Source organism: Leptodactylus fuscus, chromosome 5 (genome assembly GCF_031893055.1).
Source record: "Leptodactylus fuscus isolate aLepFus1 chromosome 5, aLepFus1.hap2, whole genome shotgun sequence".
NCBI classification, from domain to species: Eukaryota; Metazoa; Chordata; class Amphibia; order Anura; family Leptodactylidae; genus Leptodactylus; species Leptodactylus fuscus.
In genome coordinates, this window is record NC_134269.1 from 33,957,582 (window position 1) to 33,978,561 (window position 20,980).

The 20,980-nt window shown below is 42.2% G+C and overlaps 1 protein-coding gene across 4 annotated transcripts in view; it reads left to right on the top strand.

Moving 5' to 3' along the window:
* ADGRL1 (adhesion G protein-coupled receptor L1) overlaps positions 1-20,980 on the top strand; it is a 291,137-nt gene that overhangs the window by 230,532 nt on the left and 39,625 nt on the right. The window contains exons 5-6 of one of the 4 annotated variants that reach the window (XM_075272818.1): positions 5,457-5,566; positions 14,244-14,258. In XM_075272818.1, coding sequence (XP_075128919.1) covers positions 5,457-5,566; positions 14,244-14,258 — 125 coding nt within the window. Of the gene's footprint in view, positions 1-5,456; positions 5,567-14,243; positions 14,259-14,280; positions 14,822-17,430; positions 18,065-20,980 lie in introns of those variants that run through there. The other 3 variants (XM_075272819.1, XM_075272822.1, XM_075272821.1) reach the window with 3 other exon arrangements.

Sequence of the window (20,980 nt, forward strand, 5' to 3'; positions counted from 1 at the left end):
CCAGATCCCAAGTGGGGTTTTCCTTAACATTAATTATTAATGTAAAAAAGGACACCCTTCATGGGGAATTGGAGTTGCTGGGAGTAATGCGATATCCTGTTAAGTATGGGCTGCCGTACTACTACGCCACATTGGTAAGAAAAGGTGTGATAATTATATAGAGAAAAGGGGTAAGTGGCTAGTATCCTGGGCCATGTGCACTGCAGGGTAGGGTTGAGCCGATCTTGAGATTTCAGGATCATTTTTAAAATCTGATTTCCGACCATTTTCCATTCGAACCCGATCCCAATGCAAGTCAATGGGATTTTTTTAATAATCAAAGATCGGATTTTATAAAAGATCCTGTTCACTACTAGAGATGAGCGAGTAGTGTTCGATCGTGTAGGTGTTCGATCGAATACTACGGTATTCGAAATACTCGTACTCGATCGAACACTACTAGCTGTTCGAAGTTTAAGGTTCGATGCAGAACCAGCGTTTATTGGCAGAATGCTATACATTCTGCCAAACAACGCTGGTTCTTCTCTTACCTTTAGAAGTCTTCTCTGTGCAGCTTCCCCGTGGCGTCTTCCGGCTGGAATTCACTCTGCCTAGGCATCCGGCCTAGGCAGAGCCAACTGCACATGCTCGGGCATGCCCTCGCATGCGCAGTTGGCTCTGCTCAGGCGTCGGGTCGGGCAGAGCCGACTGCGCATGTCCGCGCATGACCGCACATGCGCAGTCGGCTCTGCCTAGGCCCCAATGCCTAGGCAGAGTGAATTCCAGACGGAAGAAGATGCGGGGACGCTGCGCCGGGAGAAGACTCCAAGGAGAATCCAGCCCGACCATCACTCGTGGACTTGGTAAGTATAATTTTAATTTTGCGTACCCCTGAAACAAGCATTTCCCCCCATAGACTATAATGGGGTTCGAAATCCGTTCGAACAGTGTGTAGCTGTTCGAAGCGGATTTTGAACCTCGGACATTTTAGTGTTTGCTCATCTCTATTCACTACACAGCGTGGAGTCCAAAAATTGAAGCCATTATAGTCTATGGGGCCCGTGTGCTTGAACTGCACAGCGCTTGTAGTTGCGCTTGTGTTCCGTCCGTAGGGGTCCTCATGCGGACTCTTACGGACGGAACACATCAGCATATATGAACCAAGCCTTAAGCTACTAGAGATGTTAGCTAGTCTCCCATTAGAATGAATGGACGCAGGCTGCGCGCAGAGGGTTAAGCGGCCGGCCGCTGGCACAGGCTGTGTGCCGGCTGCATCCAATCATTCCTATGGGACCTAACTAACATTGTTAGCTTTTCCCACAATGCTTGGCGAGTAGCAAAGCATTGTGGGAAATAACCTCCGACCTCGATCCCGCCTAAAAAGATTGGGATCGGAATGAAATTTACTCAATCGCCGATCGGAATCTGATCTTTTCCGATCCCGATCACTCAACCCTACAGCAGGGGTTATAGAACCATGAGTACTATCCCCTATAAATGTGCCGACATTAATATACACAGACACTATACTATACACAAAATAATGAGACATAAACAACAAAAAGAGAAAACATTAGCAACTCCCCCCCTTAATATGATATCAATAATGTGGTCTCAATACACGAGGTCTTGCTCTTGTTATAAGTATGGAGCTTTAAGCTTTTCTTATGATTTAAGCCATTCTAGACTGGTCATTTTACCATGAGAGACCCAATTTCTATAAATGAGAAGTGTAGCGAGTCTTGAAAGAAAGAAGGACATGATGTAACTTGTACCTAAAGTTAATTGGATGAGGATAAAGAAACTCATTATGGAGAGCCTTACACGAGTAGAAGTTCCCCTCCAATAAAGTTTGGAATAGATAAGACAATTGGTTTTTGTTTTCCCAGAGAGCTCCGGCTTTGAGGTGTCTCAGTGGTGAGAGATGTGGACTATTTTATAGTGGGGAGGCCTTATTGAAATAATAGATGAGATGAAAAGAGAAGATACAATGGGTGGGAAATTCACACACAAATATTTTTAGAACCTTAAAAAAATGTACATATGAAAAAAGCTCAGTAATGCTCTCTAAGTAAAGTTGAGACAGGTATAGTAAGAGATGCTAAAGGAAACAAACACAAATTAGGAACTATGAAGCCGCCCCTACTAAAGGGAAAAGTAAAATGAATCAGGCTTATGGGCTCTCTACTTAAGATCACCGAAGGCAAGATCTTAAAGCACACCTATCTAATGTGTGTCCATGAGGAGAAACACTATTTCTACCCATTATGTGGCTTATTATGACTTATATTCTGTAGTATGCACTTGTGGGTGGTGACTAGCTGCCATACACTGCACACAGTACATAGAGGAGAATCTGCTCCCTGATTTTCCCTCTATCACACAGAAACAGTCCCTTGCATGGTCTATATAGAGAAGTGCTGACCTGTATTGATGTGAATAAAGTAATTGGGTTCTGATAGAAACTTTCTAATTAGCTCAGTCTAAACCTGTGTCCAGTGGCGTAACTACCGGGGAAGCATTGGAGGCAGCTGCCACAGGGCCCGGGACATTAGGGGGCCCGGTGACAACCGCTACCGCTGTGTTTTTTTTTTTTTTTTTTTAATAGGCCGTTACTGGCTGGAGTTACTCCAGCCCGTAACGGGCTCTACTTACTTACCGATCCTGGCAGGGGCTGGGATTGGTAAGTGACACCACGGGCCCTGCAAGCATCATTATTATACTCGGGGGGTCTTTTCAGACCCCCGAGTATAATGATCGGAGGCCCAGGAGAAGTAAGCGAACATAACAAACAGTGTTTATCTCTCCACGCTCCGCAAAGGCTTCGGGGTCTACTTGAGTGACGTCTCAGACGTCACATGACCGGGACCTGCGTCCTTATGTGTCGCGACGCAGGCCCCCAGTCACATGACGTCCCTGACATCATTGAAGATAGCCAACAGCGGGGAGAACAGAGATAGGTAAGTAACAGTGTTTATGTTTATATCCCCCCTCGGTCTCTGATTATTATACGCTGGGGTCTGAAAAGACCACAGAGTATAATAAATGTTAATGGGTGTTCACAATGGAGCATAATACTGGGTGATGGGGGCACTACGGGGCATAATACTGGGTGATGGGGCCACTATGGGGCATAATACTGGGTGATGGGGCCACTATGGGGCATAATACTGAGAGAAGGGGCCACTATGGGGTATAATGCTGTGTGCAGGGGCAACTATGGGGCATAATAGTGCGCGCAGGAATGCAGGGGGGTTAAATCGGGGTCTTCGGCGTCGGTTGGGGGGGGGGGGCCATGTTAAAGGTTCGCCACAGGGCTCCGCCATTCCTATTTACACCACTGCCTGTGTCCCTTATTTCATCTCCCTAAACTCCTGCTCATTCCTACCTTGTCCTCTCCATAGACATCTATGGACATGTGTAATCTGATACGTGTGACCTATAATCTGTCCTAAAACGCATACAGCAGAGATTTCAAAATGAAAAATCAGTTTAGCATGGAAGGAAAACAGCCTGATAAGAGAAAAAATGCATTTTTCTCTTAGAAAATATATTCCAAAGTTCCTTATTTTTTTGTACTATTGATTTCTGCAAGTTTGTTAAAATGACAGCGATCATTTAAATACCTTTCCATATAACTATAGAGGTGAGAATACACAGTAAGTGTGAAGATACACATGGTTGCACATACTATGAGCTTCCTCACCGTTTACTGTTATACTGGGAACATTTATTGTTTATGGCTTGTTCTTCAGGTTTACCCACAAACCAAGTGGCCAGTGACAAGTAACAAGTGATAATAACTGGTAACATTGTGGACCTCACGGCTGTGCACCAGGCATCGCTATATGTGTCTCTTTCCTAATTATGGAAAATAAAATCATTTTAAGGCTGAGGCCCCACATTACGGAAACGCAGCTTTTTTTGTTGCAGATTTTGCTGCGTTTTTATGAGCCAAAGCCAAGAATGGCCACAAAGAGAAAGGGAAATAAATAGGAAGTTCTTATGCTTCTCCCTTCTGGTCAATCCACTCCTGGCTTTGGCTCAAGAAACAGCAAAAAAACCCAAAAAGCTGAATATCCACAACGTGGGGCCTTAGTCTAAAGAAGCTAATTCTGTCTGCTCTCAACAAAGGGAGTTTACACCATGACTTGACATTACAATGGCACTAGGTTAACACTGATGTCCGGGAGATCCTTTATATCTGAAGAAACAGATAGGCCGGGATATATAAGGCGAGATCCTGGTCCAAATAGACAGAACCTGGATTGATCTTTGATACTAACTGAATCAATGGATTAGGATTTATCCCAGTTTATGGAAAGTCTAGAATCCAAACCTCAGAGATGACAGAGATTTCAGAGATGACAGAGAAATAAAGCTGTATATTGTCTACATACAGAGATAGAGTTCGATTTCAAAATCCGATTTCTGATCATTTTCCAGCCCCGATCCCGATCGTGAAATTTGCTCGATCACCGATCGGGATCCGATCTTTTCCGATCCCAATCCTCAACCCTAATCAATGCTTCTCTATGGGAAAAGTCACGTGAGGGTTGAGCCAATCTTGAAATAATCTCCGACCTCGATCCCGCTGGAAAAGATCGAGACGGAATTCCGATCGCAAAATTTACTCGATTGCCGATCGGAATCTGATCTTATCTGATCCCGATCGTTCAACCCTATACAGAGATCTCCTGTCCCCTTCAAATCAAAACAGGCAGAGGCTGAATAACTAAAGTGACTCATGGAAGGGGAGAAAGGACGGCCCTGCCATGTACCTCTGTAAGGAGAACGGCAGCGACCATAGTAGGCTCACCACTGACACCAATATGGGCTCTGGTATCCTCATATAACGTTGTAACCCAACTAAAAGTTTTACCAAAGCCAAATTGTTACCCAAAGGACGGCTAATTCACACTGTCAAAGGCATCTAAAACAGGATAAAATGGTCAAATACATCTGTAACTTATACAAAAGCCATGTAAAGGAAACCAGAAATAATAGAACCTGATCTATTGGCCATAACTTTTTTCAGTAATTTATCATTGCATTTTTGTAGTGTGATAGGGCCATAAGAGTCTAGTCCAAATTATTTCCGTTATAAACGGATCAGTGGGTTGAGTCAAAAAGTAAAGACCAATGAAATTCCCATTAAAAACATGTTAAACACAATGTAAAACATATGATGGGTGGCCATCAAAAACAGAACGGATACAAAATGGCCGTAACAAATGAACCATTGAACTGTCGTGTGAATATGGTCTTACAGCAAAAGGTATTGAAAGCAAAGAGAAAAAAGTTGAGTTAAAGAGATGAACATCTGATTAATGCTTTCAAAGTCATGTTAAACTTGGCTACATCAGTCCATACTTCCATGCACAGACTCATACATACATACAGTCATAGACATAGGCACAATACCCAATACAATACTATCAGCATTTCTCATATCTTGTCCTATCTTTTCTCCGCAGGTGTAACAATCGCACACAGTGTGTTGTTATTGCCGATTCTGAAGCCTTTCCTGACCCATGTCCAGGGACCTACAAATACCTGGAAGTCCAGTATGACTGCGTGCCATACAGTGAGTATACACCATGACACTATCCAGACATGTATACAAGGTGCATACTGCACAGTATGAGAAACATGTCACAAGTACACGTCATGGGAGGCCACATAACACACACATGGCAGCACTGCGTCTACATTTCTCCTGAGTGTCAATGTATTGTTTTGATCCCTACAGCCCAAGGCTCTGTAACCTGTCGCATGTGTAGTGCTCTGGTCTCATACCAACGTTATAGACTACGCTAACACCAGGACTGGATTCTAGATCTGTTTTGTCCACATCATGGAGGCTTTACACAATATTACATAATATAAGTGCATTGTAATGGAACACAAGTCCCAGTGCAAATGACTGGCAGCACACTGCTATGCATAACACATCATCTAACAGTGCGGAAAGCAGGAAAAAACCAATACGCATGGTGACAGATACTGTTCCGAATATCCATATTCTCAGGTAATAACCTATACTCCACCATGGCAAGCTAAGGGACTGCCATGTCCCTTACCGAATACGGCTACATTTTTTTATTCCCCCGTATCCTTCATAATATAAATCCATTTACAGGTCTGTTTAACACCGTTCACCATTCACATCTACCAAGGTAATACCATCCCCCATCAGTGGATAGTTTTTTTTTTAGAGTTGGAAAATGATTTTTTTTACCCCATTGCACCATTCTCTTCTTCTATTTCAGAGTAATGTTCTGTATATCACCGTAATGGTCTACATCCATGACACTAATGTGTTTCTTCTCCCTTGGCTACACTTTTCTTATAAATTACTGGTATGATTTTAGGACTGTTGCCTTTTAATATTTTATTATAAGTACTTACACAACATTTCACGGTTAGGGTATGTGCACACTAGCCTTTCTATGTTATATGTTACTGGTACTATTACCATCTCACTTTAATGTGGGTTGGAATCTCAGGTTGGGTTCCTTCATTTATTTTCAAGGTCCCATTGAATATATCAGTCATAGTGGAAGTCTAATAACAGAGACACTAACAGCTAGGACCAAGGTGCCAAAAAATGGCATATTGACAGCCTAGCTCCTAACATTGGTACATTGATGGCAGAGACTAAGGAACAATAGGAGGCTCAGGACACACTGACAGCCTACAGTAGATGCAAGTACAACAGCATATTGACAGCTCAGCTCCAAAACAATGACATTGATAACTGAGACCAAAGTACAATAGGCATTAACAGCTGAGATCCCAGAACAATAGGACATGGATAGCTGAGACACAAGAACAATAGAGCACTGACAATTCAAGTTGACATAACAGCCTAGATAAAAGAACAATGGTACAATGACAGCTAAGTTCTAAGAACAAGGGCACACTGAGACCTAGATGTAAAATCAATGGCACGCTGACATACCAGCCTAGATACAAGAACAATGGTACATTGACAGCTTAGAGTCAAAAGCAATGCCACGCTGACAGCTGAAATCCAAGAACAATGCCACATCAACAGCTGAGATAGCAGTACAAAGGCACATTGACAGCTGGTATCAAGGAAAGATGCCACATTGACAGCTGAGATCAAAGAATGATGACACTTTGACAGCTGAGGTTGAAGAACATTGGCACATTGACAACTGAGATCAAAGAGCAATGGGAAATAGAGAGCTGACATCCAAGAACAATGGCATATTGACTCCTGAGATCCAAGAACAATGGTACATTAACAACTGAGATCAAAGAACAATGCCACCTTGGCTAATGAGATCAAAGAACAATAGCGCCGCGACTTCTGAGATCCAAGAACAATGGAATATTGACAGCTGAGGTATAAGAAGAATGATGAATTGACAACTGAGATCCAAGAACAATGGCACTGTGACCACTTAGATCCAAGAACAATGGCACCGTGACCACTTAGATCCAAGAACAATGGCACCGTGACCACTTAGATCCAAGAACAATGGCACCTTGACTAATGAGATCCAAGAACAATGGCACCTAGACAACTGGAAACCAAGAACAATGGCACTGTGAAAACCGACATCCAAGAACAATGGCACCTTGACTAATGAGATCCAAGAACAATGGCACGTAGACAGCTGAGATCCAAGAACAATGGCACCTTGACAACTGAGATCCAAGAACAATGGCACCTTGACAACTGAGATCCAAGAACAATGGCACCTTGACTAATGAGATCCAAGAACAATGGCACGTAGACAATTGAGATCCAAGAACAATGGCACGTAGACAATTGAGATCCAAGAACAATGGCACCTTGACAACTGAGATCCAAGAACAATGGCACCTTGACAACTGAGATCCAAGAACAATGGCATCTTGACTAATGAGATCCAAGAACAATGGCACCTAGACAATTGAGATCCAAGAACAATGGCACCTTGACAATTGAGATCCAAGAACAATGGCACCTTGACAACTGAGATCCAAGAACAATGGTACCTAGACTACTTAGATCCAAGAACAATGGCACCTTGACAACTGAGATCCAAGAACAATGGCACCTTGACAACTGAGATCCAAGAACAATGGCACATTGACAACTGAGATCCAAGAACAATGGCACCTTGACAACTGAGATCCAAGAACAATGGCACTGTGACCACTTAGATCCAAGAACAATGGCACCGTGACCACTTAGATCCAAGAACAATGGCACCGTGACTACTTAAGATCCAAGAACAATGGCACCTAGACAACTGAGATCCAAGAACAATGGCACCTTGACAACTGAGATCCAATAACAATGGCACCTAGACAACTGAGATCCAAGAACAATGGCACCTTGACAACTGAGATCCAAGAACAATGGCACCTTGACAACTGAGATCCAAGAACAATGGCACTGTGACCACTTAGATCCAAGAACAATGGCACCGTGACCACTTAGATCCAAGAACAATGGCACCGTGACTACTTAAGATCCAAGAACAATGGCACCTAGACAACTGAGATCCAAGAACAATGGCACATTGACAACTGAGATCCAAGAACAATGGCACCTTGACAACTGAGATCCAAGAACAATGGCACTGTGACCACTTAGATCCAAGAACAATGGCACCGTGACCACTTAGATCCAAGAACAATGGCACCTTGACTAATGAGATCCAAGAACAATGGCACCTAGACAACTGGAAACCAAGAACAATGGCACTGTGAAAACCGAGATCCAAGAACAATGGCACCTTGACTAATGAGATCCAAGAACAATGGCACGTAGACAGCTGAGATCCAAGAACAATGGCACCTTGACAACTGAGATCCAAGAACAATGGCACCTTGACAACTGAGATCCAAGAACAATGGCACCTTGACTAATGAGATCCAAGAACAATGGCACCTAGACAATTGAGATCCAAGAACAATGGCACCTTGACAACTGAGATCCAAGAACAATGGCACCTTGACAATTGAGATCCAAGAACAATGGCACCTTGACAACTGAGATCCAAGAACAATGGCACCTTGACAATTGAGATCCAAGAACAATGGCACCTTGACAACTGAGATCCAAGAACAATGGCACTGTGACCACTTAGATCCAAGAACAATGGCACCGTGACCACTTAGATCCAAGAACAATGGCACCGTGACTACTTAAGATCCAAGAACAATGGCACCTAGACAACTGAGATCCAAGAACAATGGCACCTTGACAACTGAGATCCAAGAACAATGGCACCTTGACAACTGAGATCCAAGAACAATGGCACCTTGACTAATGAGATCCAAGAACAATGGCACCTAGACAATTGAGATCCAAGAACAATGGCACCTTGACAACTGAGATCCAAGAACAATGGCACCTTGACAATTGAGATCCAAGAACAATGGCACCTTGACAACTGAGATCCAAGAACAATGGCACCTTGACAATTGAGATCCAAGAACAATGGCACCTTGACAACTGAGATCCAAGAACAATGGCACTGTGACCACTTAGATCCAAGAACAATGGCACCGTGACCACTTAGATCCAAGAACAATGGCACCGTGACTACTTAAGATCCAAGAACAATGGCACCTAGACAACTGAGATCCAAGAACAATGGCACCTTGACAACTGAGATCCAAGAACAATGGCACCTTGACAACTGAGATCCAAGAACAATGGCACCTTGACAACTGAGATCCAAGAACAATGGCACTGTGACCACTTAGATCCAAGAACAATGGCACCGTGACCACTTAGATCCAAGAACAATGGCACCGTGACTACTTAAGATCCAAGAACAATGGCACCTAGACAACTGAGATCCAAGAACAATGGCACATTGACAACTGAGATCCAAGAACAATGGCACCTTGACAACTGAGATCCAAGAACAATGGCACTGTGACCACTTAGATCCAAGAACAATGGCACCGTGACCACTTAGATCCAAGAACAATGGCACCTTGACTAATGAGATCCAAGAACAATGGCACCTAGACAACTGGAAACCAAGAACAATGGCACTGTGAAAACCGAGATCCAAGAACAATGGCACCTTGACTAATGAGATCCAAGAACAATGGCACGTAGACAGCTGAGATCCAAGAACAATGGCACCTTGACAACTGAGATCCAAGAACAATGGCACCTTGACAACTGAGATCCAAGAACAATGGCACCTTGACTAATGAGATCCAAGAACAATGGCACCTAGACAATTGAGATCCAAGAACAATGGCACCTTGACAACTGAGATCCAAGAACAATGGCACCTTGACAACTGAGATCCAAGAACAATGGCATCTTGACTAATGAGATCCAAGAACAATGGCACCTAGACAATTGAGATCCAAGAACAATGGCACCTTGACAATTGAGATCCAAGAACAATGGCACCTTGACAACTGAGATCCAAGAACAATGGTACCTAGACTACTTAGATCCAAGAACAATGGCACCTTGACAACTGAGATCCAAGAACAATGGCACCGTGACTACTTAAGATCCAAGAACAATGGCACCTAGACAACTGAGATCCAAGAACAATGGCACCTTGACAACTGAGATCAAATAACAATGGCACCTTGACAACTGAGATCCAAGAACAATGGCACATTGACAACTGAGATCCAAGAACAATGGCACATTGACTGCTTAGATAAAAGTACACTGGCAGCTCAAAGAGATCAAATAACAATGCCACAGTGACAAGTGAAATAGAAGAACAATTCTATATCCTAGAACAAAAGAACTAATAAAGATCCAGTTACTTGCTGAGATGCAATGAAACAGAACAGTAACTTGTGTATCCATATAGCAATGGCATTGTACTATGTCCTGAAACAGTGACCAATATATCTGAGGCCCTACAACGTTGTCCTACTGAAATTCCACAATAGCCATGTATTCCAGGCCAAAACTTATCGGCGAATCTGCAACCAAAATAGTCCTTTATAACAATGTAAGTCCACTAATATAAAGCAGTCTCAGAATAAATAGTTGCCCCAAATTCAGTAATATGAGTGGGGTGCATTGTTCTGTATAATTTTGCAGGAGACCCCATCCTATATATCTGGTCCATCATCAGCTCCACTCGGTTCCTATCCAACACCACAGATGATACTTCCCATAGTAAAGGTATATCTAAACAAAAAGGCTAAGATGTATTCTCCATGGTTGCTCCATTCTTCTCTGCAGTTGGTGCAGAGATACATCATTTGGATGAGATGTATATAATGCAGTCTTTGAGAAACAATCAATTTATAGGAATGTTGACATCCAATATGGCAGTCCAGTGTAGGTACAGTTGTTATGGAAACCTGGTAAATTAAATGTGAAGTTATATTGGTTAATGCATGTCATATGACTTAAAGACCTGGGAACTGCTACTGACTAATAGAGGTCATATATAGGTTGCTATGGAAACCTGGTGTAAAGCTGTGTGTATGTGTAGACTGAAGATCCTGTGAATTTCCATTGGTCCATAAATGTTATGTGATCATGTGTATCTGTTTGGATATCAGTGAAAAACCTGCGATCAGTTGTTATGGAAATCTGGAGTAAAGCTGTGTGTATGTGACCTTGTGTAAGTGTCATCCACAGCGCCCTGCCCTTTTAAAGCTGACCTACAGCAGTGAAGAAAAATGGCGGGGTTGTTATGGAAACCTGGAGTAAAGCTGCTGTGTCCATGTGGTGACTAAGTGCGTACAAGCTTCTATTGGCTGATAAGGGACATGTGACCATGTGTATGGCAGTTGGAATATGAGTGAAAGATTTGCAGGCTTCTATGGGCTAATAAAGGTCATATTTTGGGGAATACTGTATCTCAGGAATGGTAGATTCTAGAGAACTGAGACATGGTCTAAAACCTTCCCGAACACCTGATGTACCTGTGTGTCAAATTTGATGAGGATCAGTCCAGTCGTTTCATCGCGTATAAAGAACAGACAGACAGACGGACCAATAGAAACTCATTTTTATATATATATAAGAGAAGAGATAAGAGATAGATTCACAAACTACTAGTTCTTACAGAACACAAAGTATTCTCTTAACGGTTACGCATACACACACGCCTGGCTTTAGGCTCAAAAATCCGAATGATAAACTGCAACAAAAACAGCAGTCGTGTTTCGTTCCAAACAGAAACAAAAACATTGTAAAACAATCAATGTCCATTGTAGTTTTCCATTCATTCTTTATGTGTCATATATCCATCCCAATTTCTGATGTGGGCCTATCTGTCCACATTACTTATGACCTAACCCTGACTTTGTGATATTTTTCCCACTGGCTGGCACTGTTGGGTGTCTGATGGTGGTTATGCATAGACCTGTGCAGAATACATCGTAGCCCTGTTCTAAAATGGAGAGCTATACTATCTTGTAAGGGTTAGCTTTGCATGCACATAGAGTTTGCTGGCACACGCTAGGATACTTGGAGGCATATGTGAATATACAGTGTCACCTACTGACTAGAGATATTGTTATGTGCCGTCTGCATTAAGAGTGAATTAGTATCCAACACACTGAGCTCCTGATACTTGTCAGGGCACATCTAAGAATGTATCATCTCCCGCTACGGATACACATTGTTATTCACTGCACACACAGATACACAAGGTGAATATTTGCATGCATTTTAATTGCTACTCAGCGACTTGTAGACACATGACCTGTAGTTACATCGCTGAGCGGACACAGACGTAATATTGTTCTGCACCCATAGTGCTCTGCACATCCTCCGGTATGCAAACAGACTGACAGGTCTCTGCAGTGCTCTGCAGGCCTTTCTTTTAGTCACAGAGCTATTTGCTCCACTTCACGCGGAGCCCTGTGGGGAACGCAAGGTGCATTGTGTATTTACAACATTTAACTATTTCCTTTCCTTTCCAGGCTTGGCTCATTAATATAACGCTTCTATCCCCAGGACGTTCTGCCAAGGCTGTCACGCTCTGTCTCTTTCTCCCTTTGCCTGTCCCTCACTCTTAGCAATTTTCATTCTGTCGCTCCTGACTTGTTCTGCCTCAAATTGGCTGTCTCTATCTTTCTCGTCTGTCTCTTTTTTTTTTACAAAAAAAATAAATAAAAAAAGGCAATGTATTTGTCTCATCTCTCATCCTGAATGACATTTCTCAGTTTTCTTTCGGAGTCAGATTTTTGCTCTGTCTCTTTCTCTTCTCTCTCTGCTTGTCTTCATCTCTCAATATATTCCTCTGCCCTGGAGTTATCAGATGGTGGCAAGGTTTAGCACTCCATAATTCTTATTTCCATGGGTGTGAGATAAGGACTGCAAAACCTTAGCACCTTTTGCTAAATCTTGGCTTATTTTACATTCTCTGCCTGTTTCTAACTTTGCTTGTCTGTAAATATTAACTTTTACATTGCAGATTCCTTGAGTGTGTCTCCCTTGAATCTGCCCCAACCATAAATCCCTTCCTTTGGTTCTTCACCCTCATGCTCCGGCCTCCTCTACTCCATCAACCAATCCTCCTTTTCTTCGTTTACAGAGCCCAGGGAACCATGGACGTGTTTTCTTACCATCACATTTCATCCTTTCTGTCAAGTCCTTTCTTCTGTCCACTTCAATCTCCTTCCATTTCCACCCTTCACGATACATCACAAGCACCTCGAGGAACTCTCACTACCTTCATGATTGTTCCCACATCCAGTGGTATCTTGGTTCTCCATAAAACACTTTTTCTTTATTCTTCACAGTCCATGTCAGTTCCGCACTCTTCCTCACTTTCCACTTCCATGGTCTATCTACCCTCCATGTTTCTCTTCTTATGACTCATTACCCCCTTTATGTCTTTGCAGGACCTTTGAGATGGATCCAGTGTTCTCCATCACCCCTGTTTTGACATACCTTTCCCTTTCATGTTGTGGTGCCTATTTTTTGACATGTTCATTGTGCTCCCAGTCCGTTTTACCCTGAATGTCCATCCAACCCGTCCTCCCCAACCCTACTGTTCCCCATCTTCAGACATCTCTAGTCACCTCTCTCTTTACAGGACCCTCTACTGGGAACCCAAGACCCCCCTCCCCTCCCCTCCATCACACATTGGGTATATAGTCCTGAACTTGTCTTATGTGGTTGGGGTATCTGGGGTGGAGGGAGGGTTAGATACGTGGTACCTTAAGTGGTGGGGAGGGAAGGTTTGGCAATGACACTCATGAATATCTTTCTCTCCTTTTTCCTATCCTCTTTTTCATTTGATATTTTTCTCTCTCTTTCTTTTCTGATGCGTGAATAGAAGTGGAGCAAAAAGGTAATTTTCATTGGTCCCTTCCTGTTACCCTCACGGTGACTCGTTAATTCCGCCCATAATTAATGTTGGAATCCTAATTTTTCCTTTTCTCTCCACCCCTCCTCCTCTGTTCCCCCTTTGCTGACCCTGTTACCCTCTAATCCCTTTCGCTTTTAAGGATTACAAGAGCTGGAGTTTATTTGAACCAGTATAAAATCCTGAAATTCCCCACAACATGGAGAGAGAGGATTTAGCATTGTAAAGGGTTAGGGTTATACGTTAGGATTAGAGATTCTTTAAAGGCGAGATCAGATGGTATTTTAGGAACTCTATAGGGTAGTCACACATTTCTAAGCACTAAATGAGATTAAGTTGGAGACGCATTTCACCTACAGAAAGAGAAAATGTGAATGCCGAGCTTCATGCGGAGAAGTCATTAAGGCAGTAAGAATATTTTAGGCGACGGTTTCTATCAGGAGAAGGCTCGCAAGTTTGCAAAAGGTGGAAGGAACAGCCATTTTAAGATGTCTGTCGGAGGAGAAGGTCACCGGCGCATCGTTTGTGAAGACGTAATAAGATTTCTGGTAGGGAAAGGGTTAGTGAAGTGGTGACCAGCTTTGTAGGGAACAATTTAGCTGTAGTTAGCAGGATGGTGGCAGATAAGGGTTTAGCGGTGAAATACTCTGCAACCTCCAGCCTCCCTTCATTCCTCACTCCCTTCCTCTTATCCCGTCATGTTTCCATAGCAACCTCCAGAAACCTGGCCTACCTCAATTATTCCCCTCAGCTTTTCCCTACTTTTTCACTCTCTTCCCTCCGCTCCTCTCTCTCCCACTCTCTATGTCACTTTCCCTTTTAATTTAATTATATATCATTTATTTTCCTTTAATTTCTTTTCTGCCCCCCCTCACCCCTATTATTTTATTTTATTTTCTTTAATTTTTAAAGGAAGGGAACTCCTTCTCCCTTACAGCGTATAAGCTTCTGTCAGGGAAGGTATTAAAGGCAGCTCTGCAGCAACACCTGATGTAAAATGTACATGATGTCTGTGTAATGTGTGTCCACAGAAGGCGACATGGTGCACGCATGTCTGTCTACGTGCAGGCATATGTGTCTATTATACACATGTAGATACGGCGCTGGTGACATGATGTACATAGTAATTGGACCTAGTACATTTTCAGAGGGTCTGGCTGCTCCCTGAGGATTTGGGAAAATGGTCAGAGATCAGGATATGGGGGGAAGGATTGTGGTGTTCGCTGATAACATACCGCACCCCCGTGGTGATGATTAACCTCTCATCTCTCTGCTCTGTGCCGCACTCTGATTACTAACGCCATTAATCTGGTCTCTCCTTCCGCCTGTGCACAGACCTGTCTATTGATACAGTAAAAACCGACGGCGGGAGCTTTCTCTGTGGGTGGAATAAAGAGCTGAAATTTCTGCTATTTCTGTACATATCCTTTCCATAGAGCGCCTAACATTGATTCTTTACCTCATCATTTTGGTCAGTTTAACCTTTACGTTGCCCTGTTGGACCATATACATGTTCTATATAACCCCCTTCTGATGCTCTGTTTATAGTACTACAATTCCTTCTCTGTTTCCAATCTGATTCCTGTTATAAAATACACCAATTATTCTGTTACTTCATATGCCCTTTATCTCCTATTGCTTCATATATCCCATCCCTATATCTCCTCCTATTACACCATATAACCGCTCCCTATATCTCCTCCTATGACTTCATATAACCGCTCTCCATATCTCCTCCTATTACTCTATATATCCTCTCCCTATATCTCTTCCTATTATGCCATATAACCACTCCCTATATCTCATCCTATGACTTCATATAACCGCTCTCCATATATCCTTGTATTACTCTGTATATCATCTCCTCCTCACCTCCTATTACTCCATATATCCTCTCACTATTTTTCTTCCTATTACTCCATATTACCTCTTCCTATTACTCCTCCTATTATTTCATATACATTTTCCTTATAACTATTATTATGTATAAACTCTCCTATTACTCTTTATATCCTCTCCCTATGTCTCCTCCTATTACTCTATATAACCTCTCCCTATATCTGCTATTACCACAGATATCTTCTCCCTATATCTCCTCCTATTATTCCATATATCCTTTCCCTAGTTTTCCTCCTATTACGTCTTATAACCTCTTCCTATATCTTCCCCTCTTACGCCATATTTTCTCCCCATTTCTCCATATATCCTCTCACTATATATCCTATGACATTGTACAATCTCTCCTTATATCTCACTCTATCATTGAATATAATACATATCTTCCTATTACTCTATATCTCATCCATGTATAGTATTCTCCTGTTACGCCATATACTGTAACCTCTCTATAATTACCTCCTCTTAGTACTCCATGTAACCTTTTGTTATATATATCCTCCTATTACCTTATATTTCTTCTCCCTATGCCTATTCCTCTTACTACACATAGCCTCTTTCTATATCTCCTTCTAGTACTCCATATATCATCCTTTTATATCTATTCCTATTACTCCATATACCCATTTGCTATATCTCCTATTACTCCATATAACCTCATCATATATCTTTTCCTGTTACTCCCTAGATCTCCTCCTATGGGTCCATATATCCTCTCTCTATCATTCTTCCTATTATTCCATGTAACCTCTCTCTATATCATCTCCTGTTACTCCATATAACCTCACCATATATTCCCTGATATTAGTTCCTTATATCTTTCTCCTATATCATATCTAACACTACTATCCTCCATATAAGCTCTTCTTGTATCTCCTCCTATTCCTCTATATATCTCCTCTTTACAACTGAACCTAGTAGTTCACATAACCCTGTCCAATACCTCCTCTTATTATTCCCTACCAATGTTCCCTATATTTCCTATTACCCGTAATAACCCTTCCTTGTAACTCCTCCATATAACCTATCTCTAGATCCCCCATTACTCCATCTGACCTCATCATATATCTTCCTGTTACTCCTCCTATTCCTCCATATTTCCTTTCTCTATATTTTTTCTATTTCTTTCTTCCATATGCCAAATAACCTCTCTTTACATTCTCTCCTCTTACTTCATATACCCACTCTCACTATCTCCATATAGCATCACCATACATGTCTTCCTGTTACTCCCTATAACCTTATATCTTCTATACCCCGTCTAACCTTTCCCTATCACTACTATCCTCCATATAAGCTCGTATTGTATCTCCTCCTATTACTCCATATAACTCCTCTCTACAACTGAACCTAGTAATTCACAGAACCTTTTCCGATACCTCCTCTTATGAATCCCTACCAATGTTCCCTATATTTCCTATTACCCGCAACAATCCTTCCCTATAACTCCTCTTATTACTCCATATGACCTTTCCTTATAATTCATCTTTAATGCCATATAACTTCTCCCTAAAATTCCCATTGCTCAGCGTAATCTCTCCCTATAACTCCAGCCTTGCCAGTTCATTTACCTTCTTGTGTAGATGTGTTCCATGTTAAAATTCTTTCAGTTTAGTTCATTGTTCGGTATCTTTCTTCCTATATGTCCCATGTTGCTCCATGTAATAAACATCTACCTCCCCATATAGGTGCCTCCTAAATCCCCTCTGTTTGTGTCCCTCTGTGGGGGAGGGACAAACTCCACCAGTCTCTACCCAACATCTCATGACCTGGTGACAAAGTTGTCTTCACCTTATAGGCTTTTGTCACTTCTAACGACTTCCTTTGTGAGCAGGCGGATACCGCACCACCGTACAACACGCACTATCTCTCTGACTTCACTCTTCTCCCTACAGGTGTCTGAGATTAACTCCCTTTCTTTCTGTGTTGCTGTGTAAGCTGTCTAACTGATCTAAACCTGTTACAAGAACACCCCTACTGGAATATTTTGCAGCCGGGTCATACCCATTACTATAAAAGGAACCCCAGTTACAAGGACACCCCTTTAAAAGAATACAGTCAATACTGTGCCACTAATCGGACACAAAATTATGATATTGGTACACCTAAAAACTGGGCTTATCATTGTGTGGTTAATACAAGGACAGGCAGCAAGGTTCCTTGGCGTCCTGCCAGTCACCTGAGCTCATTGTTCACTGTTTCTTGGCATGGTCAATTTAAGGATAGTCAACAAAGCTCCTTGGTTTTGTTAATGGTGTGCTCATACTAGGAACAGGCAACAATCCTTTTGGCTTATTAGGGCAGGTATTCATTCAACTTACAGCAGGCGAGAACGTTCTTGGTTGAGATTATAAAGCCTCTTAGTTGTCTTTTGGTGAGGCCATACCAAAGATCGATCGATCGATAGATAGATAGATAGATAGATAGATAGATAGATAGATAGATAGATAGGGACTATTAAAGGATTATCTTATATGTAGGACTTCCTTCTAGATTGATTAAAAGATGATCAAAAAATCCAACATCTGTGTCGGAGACTTCGCTAGGAGCCTCTGTCGCAGAGACTGTCTAAAAACTCTAAGAACTTTTTCATCCGGCAAAATGGCGGTGAACATAACGGATACCTGACGGACGCCATTATAGTCAATGGGTCCCTCAGGATCTGCTGGTCATTAGACGGATCCATCTTTACTGTTTTGTCCGTTCTTCTGTTCCTATGACTGAACAGAAGAACAAACTAAACAACCCAGATGTGAAGGGTGGGCATACATATTAGATGATCCTGCCAATCGGCAGAATCAACCAACCATCTAATGTGCATGGTAGTATCCCTACTTTCCCCTCAGATGTTGAGGGAAAGAAAGGTCAGACATGTTTCATTTCAACATGCCTGATCCTTTGATTCTTGAGGGACTTTTGAAAGCATGATGTAATTCCTTCTGGTATGGTCAAATAAGAATGAAATAATATGGCCACATGTTGTCTGTCGGTATTTAACCCTTGTCCGTAATCCTCCTAGATCTTAAAATGACCCTCTATAAAACGTGCATCAGTAGACTGATATCAAGAAGATAATAAAAACAAGTATATGCCATTTACATCCGGTATGTTTGGTCGTACATTTTAATTCATTCCATTCCGTTTGCATGCAAAGCAAATGGATTTATTCTTCTGGAAAGGAAACACATTTGCCTAAGAAATATGCAGTTCAGTCACAGAGCTTGTAGAATCTGCAAATGTACAATGAAACATACAGATTGATGGGGTGTTCTTATAACGGGAAGCTTATTTATGGGAAGGGGCATGCTGGGGCTGTAAGCTCTGTAGGGGTATGTTCTTATAACACGGGTTTACTGACTGTATCTTTGTTGCTGCAATAACAATAAACTACATTACTAGCCCCACACTGCCCCAAAGGAGGTCTTCTAGAAGTAGTTATGTATATATATATATATATATATATATATATATATATATATATAATCGTGCATCTCCATGGTCACCCAATGCCCAAAAATAGAGAATTGCAATAATACAGAGTCATATGAAATCTTGGTTCTCAAGGATGCGTCTTCCACTCCACTGAGACGCTACATCCGGGGTTTAATTCATCATAGTCTATTATAGAGAGCTGCTGACGGAATATCGTATAACAATAGTGAGATGCAGTTATAGAAAATTGTGGAGCATTACCAAGAGGCGCAGCTCTGTGTAGTGAGGCAAAACCTTATGCACACGCCACAGAGCACACATAGGCTGTACAGAGACACATGGAGTCTCTATGAGTACTATGGGACTGTACTCCCTGTGTGTGTCACCACATGGTGTCTTCTAGGGGAGCGTAGCTCAGTAATATGACATCTGGGGAGCACTGTCTTCTGTTGGATTTATACTGGACCTGGCAGAATGACCCTTTTTGTATTCTTCCTCAAGAAATCAGAATTATACAATGCTACATTAGAGCCCACAGAAGTCTAGAATTGGTGAATGACGGCCTAATACATCTTGGAGGTTGTAAGCTTCCATAATATAATTATGGCCCGGTTCACATCTGTGTTCGGGTTTCCATTGCAGGACTTTTCTCTTCTCAACCGAGCAGAAACCACACGGACCCTATTATAGTCTTTGGGGTCCTTAGGTAACCGATCCTTTATGCATATAGGTTTCCGTTTGGGGTCTCCCCGAGCATGGAAACCTGAACGCAGATGTGAGCCAGGCCTTAGGCTTACACATGAGATGTGTATTGGCAAATATAGACATATCCGACACGGTTAATGACACCAGGCAAATTTTTCTGGGAAAGTTCCTTAATAGAGATGAGCGAACACTGTTCGGATCAGCCGATCCGAACAGCACGCTCCCATAGAAATGAATGGAAGCACCTGGCACATACACTTTGCCGGCGGCCGGTCGCTTAACCCCCCGCATGCGGGCCGCTTCCATTCATTTCTATGGGAGCATGCTGTGAGCGTGCTGTTCGGAACGGCTGTTCCGAACAGTGTTCGCTCATCTCTATTCCTTAATGGTAAGATCATCAGTGGATTAAAAATAATTACTCTACCAATCGGAATAACATTTCAGACACAGCCAACTTCCTAGCAGATGGCTATGGCGTCTCGTTGGTCAGTCTAAACGTTTGTCCATTGTAAAATTTCACTCAGCGGACATTCGTTATCGTTGAAGTCAAGTTTAGTTTCACCTTTGACTTGGACAAAGAATAGTGATGGTTGCATTAGTATTTCCGAACCAACAGCAGAATGGAAAAGAAGCCTTAAGGCCGAGGCCACACATTGCAGAAATGTATTTTTATG